General features: G+C 35.3%; 2 protein-coding genes across 3 annotated transcripts; one reads left to right on the plus strand and one right to left on the minus strand.

Moving 5' to 3' along the window:
- Positions 1–508: 508 nt before the first annotated feature.
- Positions 509–7367, minus strand: LOC128865012 (nucleolar protein 10). The gene is made up of 7 exons (XM_054104869.1): positions 7349–7367; positions 3031–3108; positions 2699–2962; positions 2480–2617; positions 1995–2420; positions 1636–1931; positions 509–1568 (listed from the first exon to the last, which is right to left on the minus strand). The coding sequence occupies exons 1-7, from the start codon at positions 7355–7357 to the stop codon at positions 605–607; spliced, it is 2175 nt and encodes a 724-aa protein (XP_053960844.1). The 5' UTR covers positions 7358–7367; the 3' UTR covers positions 509–604.
- LOC128865015 (ras-related protein Rab-14) lies at positions 3552–11560 on the plus strand. Of its 2 annotated transcripts, none has more exons than XM_054104871.1 (5): positions 3552–4112; positions 8644–8757; positions 8844–9024; positions 10905–11087; positions 11153–11560. In XM_054104871.1, the coding sequence occupies exons 2-5, from the start codon at positions 8652–8654 to the stop codon at positions 11328–11330; spliced, it is 648 nt and encodes a 215-aa protein (XP_053960846.1). In that variant the 5' UTR covers positions 3552–4112; positions 8644–8651; the 3' UTR covers positions 11331–11560. The 2 variants fall into 2 exon arrangements, with proteins under 2 accessions (XP_053960846.1, XP_053960847.1); XM_054104872.1 differs by lacking the exon at positions 3552–4112 and adding an exon at positions 8214–8336.
- Positions 11561–14339: the final 2779 nt, after the last annotated feature.

The following is a 14339-nucleotide window of genomic DNA, read 5'->3' on the forward strand; positions in this document are numbered from 1 at the left end:
TGTGTAAGAAACTTTAGGTTATAAGAAAAGTATTTTTGAATGCCGGTCGCCGCTCGGCAAGCCGCCAAGCCTGTATTTCTGTCATGGAAAAGCTTCTCATGGGAACCATATACCGATCAGCTGTTCCCATGACAGTTGTTTCTCCGTTACCCACGCCACCGATTGGAGGAGAAACACCACCAAAAACCTAACAAAGCACTTGGGATTTGGTCTACGGACTCTTGTCGTTTCTGCGACCAACCTCAGCAGACTTAAATACAACTTCTGCAATGCAGCGCTATAGCGCGGAGAAGGTTGATACCTCTTGGCCAACTGCAGCCAGAAAAAAGGCACATACGCTCAATCCAAAACTCAATCTTAAATTTCATAAGGGACTATGTCTGGATGAGGTACTGTGCTGAACAGAGGGCACAAAAACCCATGTGGCCAAAGTGCAAGCCTCATAACGCATCTATCTATCTATTATCTAACAAAGCATTTACGCTTTTATTATATTTATTTTTAATATAATATAGTAAATTATAAAAATTTTATTTACAGATACACAATTTAAAATAAATTACATGATTTAGATGTAAGCAAAGTGAAAACATTTTTACAAATTTCACTTAAAGTTAACCTTTTTCAACTTCAACGCGGTTATTGGCCGTATGACTTTTTTGCGCTCCTCCCGATGCCTTTTCATTAAAAACTCCCGCTTCTTCTCGTCCTTTGTCGGCTTCTTTTTCATATCGAATGTCATCTGCCGGTTACCCAATGAACGCCCAATCGTTGTCACATTAGCGCTGGTGGCTTCATTGAATCTCACCCGGTCTTTTAGACTGATTTTCATTATCTTGCTACGCATTTCACTTAGTTTGAGGTTGTTGTCTTCCAGTGCCGTCATCTTGACGCTACTTCTACGCTGATTATTTGTTAGTGTGGTTATCGAGTTAGCTTGCTGCTCATTATCGCTGTTGGCCTCTTCCTCACCTTCGCGCTCATTTTCCGCAATTTCTTCCTCTTCACGTTGGCGCTTCACATCCTTGTATGCCTTTTTCATTTCTTTCGTGAAGTCACGCATTCCCTCATCATCGGAGGATTCCTCGGCAGTTGAATGATCATCATTATCGCCGTCACTTTTTTCGAAACCGAAAAGATCCTCATCGTTGTCACTTTCCTCGTGCGGCTTCGCTTCGTCCGCATGCAGCTCAGCTACGTGTGCAACTTCGACACGTTTTTTAATCTCTTTTAGCTTAGATTTTTCTAGACGATTTAGCACAGGCGCCAGCAGTTTATATTCTTCAGCACTCTTGTTAATAGCAAACTCAGGATTTTCGAACATCGCCTTAAAACGTGTATCTTCAAGCAGATTCGGTGCTTTGGCCGCTTTGGTGGTGTTCGACTGTTCGTCCATAATTTTAAGCGCCAAATCTTGATTGACTTTTGGAAGATTAGATTTGATTTGTAGACGTGATTTGCGCTCGCTTTCAATTTCTTTGCGTATCTTTTCTTTACGGAAGCGTTCAAAAGCGAATGGATCGGCGACAGTTTTGGCTTTGTTATATAAACGAGCATCAACGAAATAACTGAAAAGGGTTGAGAGAAGAATAGGGATTCAAGATAAGTATAAATAAGTGTATATTTTTAATTTACCCGTGCATGTAGCCTTTCAATAGATTACTGCCAATCAAATGATCCAAGCCCAATTCTTCCAATTCCTTCTGTGTTACAAACTGGTAGTCGTCGTACATATTCTCAACCACTTCCGATTCTATTTCTTCAGTGAGGTTATCTAAGAATGAACACCAGCGCGGTGCTGGACCCATTGAGGGCACATAGTACGTCAGCATTTTCACATCTTCTTGTGCGAGGAAAAACATGCCCGTATCAGGAATGGTGCAGAAATCATTAAAGGATGTAGTGGATTCAATGTAGGCGACTTGTTTGCCCTATAAATTGCATTCATCGATGTAAATAACCTCTAGTTTAATTTGAAGCTACCTTAAACTTACGGTATTTTCGTCCCACAACTTAAGCATTGCATCGTCCATTGAGTACACGGTTTGATGGTTGGGATTAAAAGCGATACGTTTTACCGGCACCTTATTTAAATGATCCTTTATTAGCAGTGGCTCTCGCGAACGTATGTCATAGAGTAGCACGTGTCCAGAGGCGGTGCCTACGCCCATCTGCAATCCATTCTTATATTTTAAAGCAGATACAGAGGGAAACGTTTTGGTGCCTGGCAATTTAATTGCTACATCTAATGTACCAACGCGCGTTTTACTGCGTGGATCCCAGGCTTCCACCATACCCTCTTTGCTACCAACCATAAGCAATTGATGCTCGGGATTAATATCACAAGCGTTTATGCAACTCGCTTCAGTTTCATAAGGTTGTAAAAATTGGCCACGCTCTAAGTTTAGGCGATAAACTTCCTAAAAAATTACTAACTTTTTATATAATAGGCAACAAAAGAAGTCACCTAAAGACATACCCGCGTTGTGCCCACAATAAAGAGATCACAAGATGGTTTATGGTACTTCATATCACGTCCAAAGCGCGGTATACGCAAACGGTAATGACGACCAGAGGCAGAATGAATTTCTACAAATCGATCACATTGCAAAAACACCTGTTTAGTAGAGAGGAATTATTTAAAATAAATTCAAAAGAAACAGTGCTATTTTTGTCTCAGTTATATATATCAACTTGCCAATTTGCTGTAATCCTCACTAATAGCTTCAAAGGTTGTCACTTCCGAATCAAAGCAACGCTCGAACTTAATGGATAAATTGCACACTTCGAAGCATTTGACGCGCGGTTTATAGGTGCCTGTTGCCAAAATGTACTGATGATCGGGACTCAAACGTATTGACGTACAGACGCCGGGCATATCGAAATCCTGTATCAACTCGATTTGTCGGCGTGAATCGACTTTCTTCATTAACTGGGAACGCTTTCGGCGGTCTGTTAACCACTGAAATGTACGAATTTAAAAATTATAAAACATATATTTCTTCATATTCAACCCGTTTTGGTACTCACTTCTGGCACCGATTTCCCAGCGCTTAAGTTGTATATTTTCACATCATTCACTTCGTTGACGAACATCTTGACTGCATGCTACACAATTTTTGCAAAATTTAGTTTATTATTGTTAAAATAATAATTATAAGTTTAGTTAAAATATAAGCAGTTCCACGCAAAAATGTAAACACAGAGAGAGAATCAATTTGGGAAATACACGTGCGATTGAGCAAGTGTCAAAAAAAGCTGCATCATTCACAATATGCAACAAATTTATTCAAAATAGTATAAGGCAAGCGCCAATCGATATAAGATACCTTCGCTAAGCTGGTAATCATATTTGTAATAAATAACAAGAATTACTATTATTTGGCTCCCGCGTACCCAAAAAAACTTACAAATAATAGGATTTTACCAGAGCAAAAGGGTGACATATTTTTTGACTGATCATAAAAATCACCATAAATCCGTACTGTATCACACCTCATCTGCCTTTTTTATTTTCATATACCTATGCCTAACGATTTTGGCATCTCTGGACAAGTTGCTATGCATGCAAAACAAATGAAAAGGGAGTAATGCAAAACGAAGCAGATGATTGTGGAAAATTGGGCAAAATATTTGTAATTTTATCAATTTAAAAAAGTGTGAAAAAAATGTGAAACAAATATTAAAAAAAATAAAAGTAAAGAATTTCATCCTATAAAGAGTGTAGTCCTTGAAAAACATTTGGTATATAGTGCTTTAAGAAGAAAAATCGAAAGAACGAAGTAAAGGCTAACAAAAGAGAAACGCAATTAGCAAAAAGTTACAGCTACAAAGAAGTACAAATTAAATTATTCGTCATCAATATATTGCCGTTGAACGATAAAAAAATATACACTTTTGTTATTAAACGAAATATTCTGTTATCAGTCATAGTGGCGTAAAATCAAAAAGGCCAAGGCATCGCCTAGAGTACAAGAGCCCCGAAAAAAGAAATAATCATTAAAACAACAACAACGCTGAAGGAGATTGTCTACAGGAAAAATTAATTACCCACTGCAGCGTTCACGCGACAGAAATTGTACACACAGAATAGGTGGTGAAAACAAGCAAGGGTGAGTAGTGTGAAATGCACGCATGTATTTATATACATACATATATTTACTTCTATGAGTCAAATGTCCGTAATGTTTTCTGCAATATTGAAAATAAATATATACTACAGTGATTTCGCTCCTCTGTTATTCATAAAAGGTAAAATGATTTGTTCTCCAAAATTATTGTATCTAGAGTTAGTTTTGAGAACTGTATTCGTTTTTTCTATGAATTCGCAACTTGGCGGATCTTGTGCGTTAGAGCTTACAGCGCTAGGGGAATTGTAGTGTTTATAATTGTGCTACGGTTGCGAGATGGCATTGAAGTGTTTGAACATTTTCACTTACAGATTGTTCCCAAAGTGTTTTAAATTCAAGCCCAAGAATTACCAAATTACTAATTCGACAACTGTTCAATATTATTAACTGAAGTTTTACACTGGTGCGCAATAATTTTAATCGGTTTTCTCAATTTTACAACACACATCAACTCAGCAGCAGTAACACAGCCTTCCTTCCATCTTGCTTCCAACCGTCTAATCGTCCCATTATGCGCCGGACGTAGTGTATATTCGTTTTATTTGTGCATATTGATTTTGAACCGATGCTGTGTGGCTTACTTACAGCAGCATTGCATTGTTGTGATAATGGCTTTAGGAGGAAGAGCGCATGAAGTTGGGGAAAAATTTATGCATTTCTCGTGGTTAAATGATACATAAATATTAGCCGACTAACTGACTAGCGTTACTAACTATTTTCAATTTAATTAATTTTCTATTATACACACATATGCAATATAAAGAAATTATTTTTTTTATGATGTTTTATTCATAAACAATTTATTTTTAAATATGGCCACTTCAAAAATAAATAAAAATTTTAAGAAATGACAGCTGTCAACAAAAGTAAATTCAAATCGGTTTTCTCGACACATACATATACATATATGTATGTATATATAATATATATGTACATACATATGTATTTAAATTATTTTTGTTTCCGAATAAAACGTTCTTCAAAAAACAAGCGATTTGCATTTTGCACTATCTCATTTCAAATCTCTTTTGTTAAGTCTTAACTTTCTGCACAGTTGTGTATGCCGATGTGATATCAGCTGTGTTTCTATTGATCGTATCAATATTGCTGAATGAATTACATACAGCTATGGTCAAACGTTTAGCGCACTTAAAAAGAGTTCAATATAATGTTCGATTAAATGATATGAAACCAAATTAATTTTTTAACTAAATATATTTAACACTTTATTAAAAGACAAAATAACTTAAAGTAGACAGTTTTCCCTAGTAAAAATATGATAAAATAGAAGTAATTCTTATTTGGTCATAGTGGGATTTGGACAAAGACTTAGCGCAGTTTTGATTTCTGTAAAAAATATGAAATATTTGTAAGAATTGAGAAAAGATTGTTGACTATTATTATTTACCATATCAATATTTGGTAGAATAGCCGTTATTCTGTATAACTGCTTCACACCTGCGTGGTAAACTCTCTATTACCTTTTGGCACCTGTCCAAAGGAATAGAGTTCCATGCTTCCTGTGCACCTTCCCAAAGTTCATCGATATTTTTAAATTTTTTTTGTCCAACCATCGTCTTCACATCATTCCACAAGTTTTCGATTGGATTTAAATCCGGACTTTGTGCTGGCCAATAGAGCTGGGTAATATTTTTCTGCGAAAGCCAGTTTTGACCACTCCCGCCGTATGTTTGGGATCGTTGTCGTGCATAAATATCCAATTTACTGGCATAAACTCGAAAGAATATGGCTCCATATTATTTCTAAGTATATTCAGATACATATTCTTATCCATATTTCCTTCTATCTTGACCAGCGGCCCAACCCCGCGCCACGAAAAAGACCCCCAAACTTTTAAATTCCCACCGAGATGCTTCACCGTCTTTTTTGTGTACCGTGGATTGGTTTCCTGATTTTTTTCCCGATGTACATACGTTTTTCCATCAGGACCGATGCGGTTTATTTTAGTTTCATCCGTAAAAAGTACTCGTTTCCAAAACTCTGTCTTTTCGAAGAGGTGCCTACGCGCGAATGATAAACGCGCTTTAATATTCTTTTTCGATAGGAGCGGTTTTTTTCTGCTTATGCGACCAAATATTTTATTTTCATTCAGACGCCTTCGCACGAGCTTACTGGACACAACTAAGCCTAATTCTGCCCTTACTTCAGCCGCTATCGTTCGTGAAGACATAAAAGGATCCGATCGACTTTTCCTTACAATTATTTGATCCTCACGGGGGGAACTTTTACGTGGCGGAGCTTTACGAATTTTTCACTTCACTTGATTGGCCCCCATTTGGTAAAGGTTTCATATTATTTTTCTTTGTTCAACTGAACAACACTTTCCTCTAGCCATTTTAGCAAACATTTAAATAATAGACATTATTAATTAAATATTCACCACAAAAAATGGTTATTTGCCGAACCGATCGCATGTAAGATAAAAACACGTGTAATTGCGCTAAATAGTTGCCCAACGTAATTGAGACAGAACCCAAGAAAAAATAAGCAATAACAAATACGAAAGAATTATAACGGTTATTTTTTGGGCATTTGAAGAGACCCATAAATAACTCTTATCATGCTTAAAAAACAAAATTAGGAAAATTTGCACTCTTTTAGAAGTAACTGCATTATTTATCAGTATAATATAAAGTGCGCTAAATGTCTGACCATAGCTGTATGTACACTCATATGTACATACATATGTGGATTGTAGTTATAGTCCAATTATAAAGTCTTCCTTCTTTTATTCAATCAATTTGCATTTACTATTTTAGTTAATTTTTAGCGCTCGACGGCGGCCTTGAACTATAGAAATAACTTTTAAAATTTTTAATTTCTTCATGTTCAGCTGCTTATTCAGTTGTTGGTTGTTCGCTTATATACATTCATATGTTTATACAAAGATTATGTTAATTCATATTTGCTAACTCAGATTATTATATCTTGAAACTTTTATCAGTGTCTTGTGGCATCTATGAGTCATTTATTTTTAAGTCTATGAATTTAATGTTCTCTAACAAAAGGTCTGTTCATGTAAAAATTACCCAGTAACTTAATTTCCGAGAACTCGCTCTAAAAGCGAAAAATATTAAAAAAAGTACATCAACGCAAAACCAGTAACAATTTGCAAGTTTAACGAGCAGCTGATTAAATTGTTGGCAGAAAAAATTATAAAAATTCTAATTTTTTTTATCTAAAATATATTTACTTACATGCTCCATTTCAATTTTATTTAAATTTAGAATACTGACTCAATTCGCAAATTTTAATTCGTGTTTATTTATACTTGACGATCAGCTGCTTTTCTCACTTGCAAGAATTTGAACTTACAACTTCCCCTCAAAATGAAATGTAATTTGGTTCTCTCACTTTCCACTTTCCCCTACTTTGCAAGTTTTTTGGTTGCAAGAACACCAAAACTTGACAGACCTAAGGTAATTCTTTCAATTCCTTTGCGACCTTCGATTTTCGTTGGAATTGCAAACTGTATTTTTACATACAAAAATAGCAAGTTTGCTGGAAGAGCTTATAACAAAATAAAAAAAATCGAAAAAAACGACTTTAAAGTTGTCAATTAACTATGCCTCTCTAAGTAAAATTAAAACACATTTTCATTTAATTAAATATTGTCAAAAGATACCAGAAATATTTACACAATATGAAAGAAAAGCTGGCGGTAATTTCTGCAAACATATCTAAACTAATTTTTTTTTTTCATTACAACACTCTTGCAACAAATGAGCGATTTTTGTATTGGACACACAGATCATCAACCGTTTAACCATACTTCTTGTTAGCCACTTAACTACTTTTTAACACAATTTGTTTTTTGTGCTTGCTTTCCCATGTTCTGATATTGTCTCTTTTTCCGTTGTCTTTTACGCCTACATTTCATTTTTTCTTTACAATATTTAACCAAAGCCATACACATAAACTTATCACTACGTATGCCTCTTTTCCCATACTTTTCTATTCTACCATGGACTGCTTAATTAATTTCTACATATTCCAGCATGTCCCCTCTAATTTCCAACCACCTCCAAAAAAACAACCGATAACAAACCGCCAGTGGCTTAGTAACCGGCATTGCGTTAACGCCGCCGTTAACAACACGCCAAACGGCCGAAACTTCTTTACATTTATAGTTTGAATGCTAATTTTTGTTATTGCTTTCCTACATGTAACTGATTTGCTTGGAAGGTAAGCCAACCCAACTGGGCGGATAAATGGTGTCGCTGAAGTTCAAACTTCAAATTCGTCTTCGACGGAAGTGCAGTACAAAAAACGCTGACGAAGGCAACGCAAAATAATAAACTTTTAAAATAATACAAATAATTGCTATTTATTTTTATACAAAAATGTTGTCGTTATTAGAGAAATTTGCAACGGAAATCGATTGCTTTTTAGAGACATGTATGAAGATTCATGCTCACATACCAACTTCTGATTTTATTAAATATTCATACCTGCAAACGATTGAATATTAAAAATATTCTGTTTTTCTCAGATCCGAAGATGTCGTCAGCACCTTACAACTATAACTATATTTTTAAGTATATAATCATCGGTGATATGGGAGTAGGCAAGTCATGTCTGCTTCATCAGTTCACAGAGAAGAAATGTGAGTGTATTTATATGTGGATATTTAGATATGCGTTCATACATATGTACATGTAAACATGCAACTACTTTATCTATTACTTACAGTTATGGCGAATTGCCCACACACGATTGGTGTGGAGTTCGGTACGCGCATCATTGAGGTAGATGATAAGAAAATCAAATTGCAAATCTGGGACACTGCGGGTCAAGAGCGTTTTCGTGCCGTAACACGTTCGTACTATCGTGGTGCTGCTGGTGCGTTAATGGTATACGATATTACTAGAAGGTAAACATTTTCGGAATAATTTCTAAATATTTTTGGTGATGTTGTACAAACATGCAGCTATTTTCACAACCTTGTAAGGAGTGCTGCTGGAGTGGCAGCTTACTGCATGATTAAATTAATATTAGTTGGGGGGAAAAGAAATCCTTTATCCTTTTAATATTTACTATCGCCATTGCTTTGGTCTATCCTGGCTGACGATTTGGTACAAACCCTTAACAATAAAGGGTATAAAGCAATAGGGTATACAGATGACATTTCTGTAATAATTAAAGGCAACCACAAAAGGACTTAATGCAGGATGCCTTAAATATAACCTGGGAGTGGTATAGAAAAGAGGGATTATCAATCAACCCTTCCAAAACGACTATTATCCCATTTACCAGGAAAAGGCTTCTAAATATACCCACATTGGAAATAAATGGAATAGAGGTACCTCTAAAGGAAGAGGTTAAATATCTAGGTATTATCTTGGATAACAAACTCGCTTGGGAGGCCCACCTTAACTCAGTAATAAAAAAGGCAACGAAAAACCTTTGGACAACAAAACAACTCTTGGGTAAATCCTGGGGTCTGAACCCTAAAATGACCTTCTGGATCTACAACCAAATGGTAACACCTATTGTACTCGTTTCCACAACAAGGCGGTTCTACGTTACCGAAACGACCCGGATATATATTCGGCCAAGGACTGTCACTCCTGTTTATGCTACGACAACAACAACAACCTATTGTACTATATGGGGTTTTGGATGTGGGTTCAAACAAATCAAACTACTGCTATATCAAAACTGTGTAAACTACAAAGGCTGGCGTGCCTAAGCATAACAGGGATCATGAGAACTACCCAATTCTCGGCATGGAAGCGCTTTTAAATTTACCACCGCTACATTTAGCAATGCAAAAGGAAGCTACTATGCACTCACTCTCTTTTCATATGGAAGAAAAACTCAAACCAGGAGATCTTACTGGACACCTCAATATCTTGAACAGGATTCAACATGCAGCATGCATAACCCAGGCGAATGACCACATTGAACCCGGACAGTGTACAGACAGGCTATAAACGACATTCATCGGAAGACTCTCACCACATTCTTAAGCTCCCGACCACCGAATGCCGTTATCGGAGTCCAACCACCACCAATCGCAGACGAAGAGCTCCAACTTCCCCGAGAGTCCCGCGTAACCTTGGCACCATTACGTTCTGAATACTGTAGCAGGTTAAACTCCTACTTATCCAGAATCGATCCCGACATACTAAACATATGTCCAGCATGTGAATGCACCCCGCACGACACTAACCACCTTTTCACTTGCTCCATCAACCCCACTTATCTAACAACCCTCTCCCTCTGGACCAAATCCGTCGAAACAGCTAGTTTCCCGGGCCTACCGTTAGAAGAGCTAGACGAAGACGACCGGTGATTACACTACCCTGACAGGGCAAAGTTACTGCTATAACAACAACAACCACTGGAACCCGTACTCAATTTTATAAAGAGATACAAGGTTATCTTCCCGTCTAGATAAGAGTGGAACAATAATCCAACATTGATAAATGATGACTCACACAAATTGTACACAGATGGTTCCAAAACGCTCCAAAGAAAAACTGTAAAATGTGCCGAATATTCTCTTTGTTGACTTCCATTGTTAACACCCAGTAACTCACAACTGTAGGGGACAAAAAAAAAAGGCAAACGAATTTTTTTAGTGTGAAATGTCAACTTGACAACCAGCATAAACTTTAAATTGTTTGAGATATCGCTCACTATAGCCGTCTACCGAGAAAATAATGGATTTCTTTTTCCCCAAACTAATATTAAAAATATTTATGTTAAAATTAACTTTCCTATGTAATTTACCATTTCCATTTGCAGATCTACTTATAATCATCTCAGTAGTTGGTTAACTGACACACGTAATCTCACAAATCCCAATACTGTGATCTTTTTAATTGGCAACAAATCAGACCTTGAAAGTACACGCGAGGTAACATACGAAGAGGCCAAAGAGTTTGCTGATGAAAATGGTTTAATGTTTTTGGAAGCAAGCGCTATGAGGTAATGTTACAAATAGTAATTCAATTTCGCAGTTTTCAACTAAAGCTGTCTCCTTTATGTTTTAGTGGTCAAAATGTTGAAGAAGCATTTCTCGAAACCGCACGTAAAATATATCAAAACATACAAGAAGGTCGACTCGATTTGAATGCTTCCGAATCGGGCGTACAGCATCGACCTTCACAACCGGGACGAACTTCGCTAACAAACGAAGCACCAAATACAAAAGATCAATGCTCATGTTAAGCACGCATACTTTCTTCATTTCCATTAATTTTCTCGTTTGGTGTATGTATGTATGTATTATGATTAAATATTTTCTTCGTTTAATTAAGTTTAATTGTAACGAAGCAAAATGATGTGTAGAAACAAAACAAAAATTGCTATTACCTAAGTAAAAAAATTATACCAGATAAATGATAATTATTACCAAATATATATACACACGTTTATAAACTAGAAAACGTAAAATCAAACAGTTTGTAGCGAATTATAAACAAATGGTAATGCTGAGAATGTTATGTGTGAAGTTAAAGAACGAAAAAAATTAAGAAAAAAATTACAGCGTGCATTAACGAGTACGCGTTTCTAATGTAGGATTTCATGTATTGCTTCACCAAATAGGATGGTGGGAACAAATAGCCAATTTTCAAATGTTGTGCTAAGCTAACCAGCAGCAGTTCAAATGTTTCCAAGCGAATTGTATTTGGCTCTGAGTGATAAGCACCGAGCGTTGGCAATAGTAAATAATTATTCATAAAATATTGAACTCGTACATACATATAAAACGATAACGCAATAATCGTAAGGTAGTACAATAAAACCAAAATAAAACATTGTAGTTCAGGTGTAACGACGGTATTTATCTATTAGCCAATTGAAATATAAATAAATACATACACGTAGGGGACGGTGCAAAATAAAACAAAAACACGAGTAAGGGAATACTTATTTTGTTGACTTGTATCGAAGGCATCATATTTAATTCAACTGTATTCAATATATGTATAACATAATCAATATTTTAGGATTTCAAGCACTTTAGGAATCAAACAACACATTTGAGTTTAAAAATTTCTAAGTTCTAAAGTAGATCGCTAAATCCTGCCGGTGAAATATATTTATGCGTTTGCTGCAAGTTACTTTGAAGAATTGATGTAAGTCAGTTCATAAAAATAATTTGCAATTTGAAATGCTTCTAAGTAAATTTGATTTTTTTTTTTAACAAGATAAGTAAATATTGCAAATTAAGTATTTTTGTTCCTTTTGTTGTCATTAAATGATTTTTTATAACACATCTCTGTCAAATGAAACGCCTGGAATATGCTTATACACCTGTGCTCACAATAATAGCAGCGCTACATATTGCAAAATTTTGGCTACCTATTTTTTATTTATTTTTTTTTTATTACAAAAAAAGTCATAGAACTCAAAATATGAGACTTTAAAAAGTTGGCATCAGCATTTAAAAGTTTTTATTCGGAATTTTTAGAAAAATTTCGAATATGCAATTTTGTAGCTTAGCTCATTTAATGTTTGCAGCTTTAAGTGGCAATTTGAGTTTTTATTGAGGTATAATAAATTTAATATGAAAAAAATTTAAAAATATTGAGGTATAAAAAAAAAATAAATAAATACAGGATCCGGCACTCGAAGTGTAACCAACTTCAGACCGCTCGGACAACGGATGCACGGGCGGCTTGCGATTCGTTTCTGGATCGTCTCAAGGCCATAGTCAAGGCAAAAGGTGGTCAAATCGAGCGAAAATAAATTGATTCCTAATTTTGTATTATTTTCACACATTTTTTACTGCGGATTGAATAAATGTAATTTTCCAAGCTAAATTATGGCCTTTTTAATTGGTTACACTTCGATTGCCGGACCCTGTAATAAAACAGAAGCAGCCAAACTTTTCAATATGTCGTGCTGCTATTATTGGGCACATAGGTGTAGATATGTTTGTCTGCACACACTGATTACAACGCAGAATCATTAGGTCTGTTCATATAAAATTTATGGAGTAACTTAATTTGCCAGAAAACGCTCTCAAAGACAAAACTATCACAAAAAAATGGCATGAACGCAAAACAACAATTTGCAAGTTTTACGACAGCTGATTAAATTATTGACGGGAAAAATCACAAAAATTAAAAAAAAAATTCAGACGAGCTACCTTGTATTAAATTAAAAACGAAAAATGCAAAATAACGAGCTCGCCATCACATCGTTTTATTTCGTCCAAAATAATTTGTTCCGTTTTGTCATCGCTGTCAGATAAAGAACATTCATTCGCAACTGTATTGTTGTGCAAACTCAGCTTTCTTCATATTCTCCTTACTTTCTATTGCCAGATTAGTTAATAACCAAGAAATACAAATATAAAACACAATAATACCGTCAATGCTTTCGATTTGTATTTCGGAAACTGCAGCAAAGGTGACTGGCGGCTGTGGTTCAGAAGTTCGTACCTTTATATCATTGGTTGATTCCTATTTAATATATCACTTCAATTAAACTTTATAAATTTAATCTAAAATATATTTACTTATATGCTCCATTTGAATCGCCATTTTTATTTAAATTTAGAATTTTGTCTCAATTCGCAAATTTTAATTCGTGTTTATTTTTACTTTGCGATCAGCTGTTTTTCTCACTTGCAAATTCTTACAAGTAAAAATGTATCCAGCAAAAACTTGCAGCTTCACCTCAAAATGAAATTTCGTTTTGCTCTCTCACTTTCCCCTACTTTACAAGTTTTTTGGATGCATGAACACAAAAACTATTGTAATAAATTATTTTCTGCATGAACAGACCTAACGTAAGAGTACGAAGGTAAATCAAAAAATCTTAGTAAGTTTAATTTCCAAGCGTAGCAATAAATGGAATTATGCAACAAAATTAATGCAAAACATCTACATTTCGAAATTCAGCGATTGTTATTAACATGCAAAGCATTTACCATACCTTTTCTCGAAATCTTTGTACAAAAATATCTTTTCTCTTTAATTTACTAGGATAATGAATATTTGTAATAATCGTGGAATCTCAAGCTAAACCCCACCTTATAATAAAATAATTCCGCCCAAACTGCTTTCTACCTCCATGTTTCGAGATAAATTTTGGCGCACATCAAATGTCCTGGGCCAGATCTAAAAGTTTGATGATTGCTGTTGTGGTAATAAAGCAGTATCAAAATGGTATACTCTATGATTCAAAGCATTGTGTCCTTCAACAATGGGTTCTATGTTAACGGAA

This window comes from Anastrepha ludens, chromosome 5 (genome assembly GCF_028408465.1).
Source record: "Anastrepha ludens isolate Willacy chromosome 5, idAnaLude1.1, whole genome shotgun sequence".
NCBI classification, from domain to species: Eukaryota; Metazoa; Arthropoda; class Insecta; order Diptera; family Tephritidae; genus Anastrepha; species Anastrepha ludens.

Excerpts from the sequence above, each read along its gene's own strand:
- LOC128865012 (XM_054104869.1), bottom strand. Across the intron at positions 2,618-2,698 it reads GTGAGGATTACAGCAAATTG|GTGTTTTTGCAATGTGATCG; the intron begins GCAAGTTGATAT and ends TCTACTAAACAG. Across the intron at positions 1,569-1,635 it reads TTGAAAGGCTACATGCACGG|TTATTTCGTTGATGCTCGTT; the intron begins GTAAATTAAAAA and ends AACCCTTTTCAG.
- LOC128865015 (XM_054104871.1), top strand. The coding sequence starts at position 8,652 with ATGTCGTCAGCACCTTACAACTATAACTATATTTTTAAGTATATAATC. Across the intron at positions 8,758-8,843 it reads TCAGTTCACAGAGAAGAAAT|TTATGGCGAATTGCCCACAC; the intron begins GTGAGTGTATTT and ends TATTACTTACAG. Across the intron at positions 11,088-11,152 it reads TTGGAAGCAAGCGCTATGAG|TGGTCAAAATGTTGAAGAAG; the intron begins GTAATGTTACAA and ends TTTATGTTTTAG.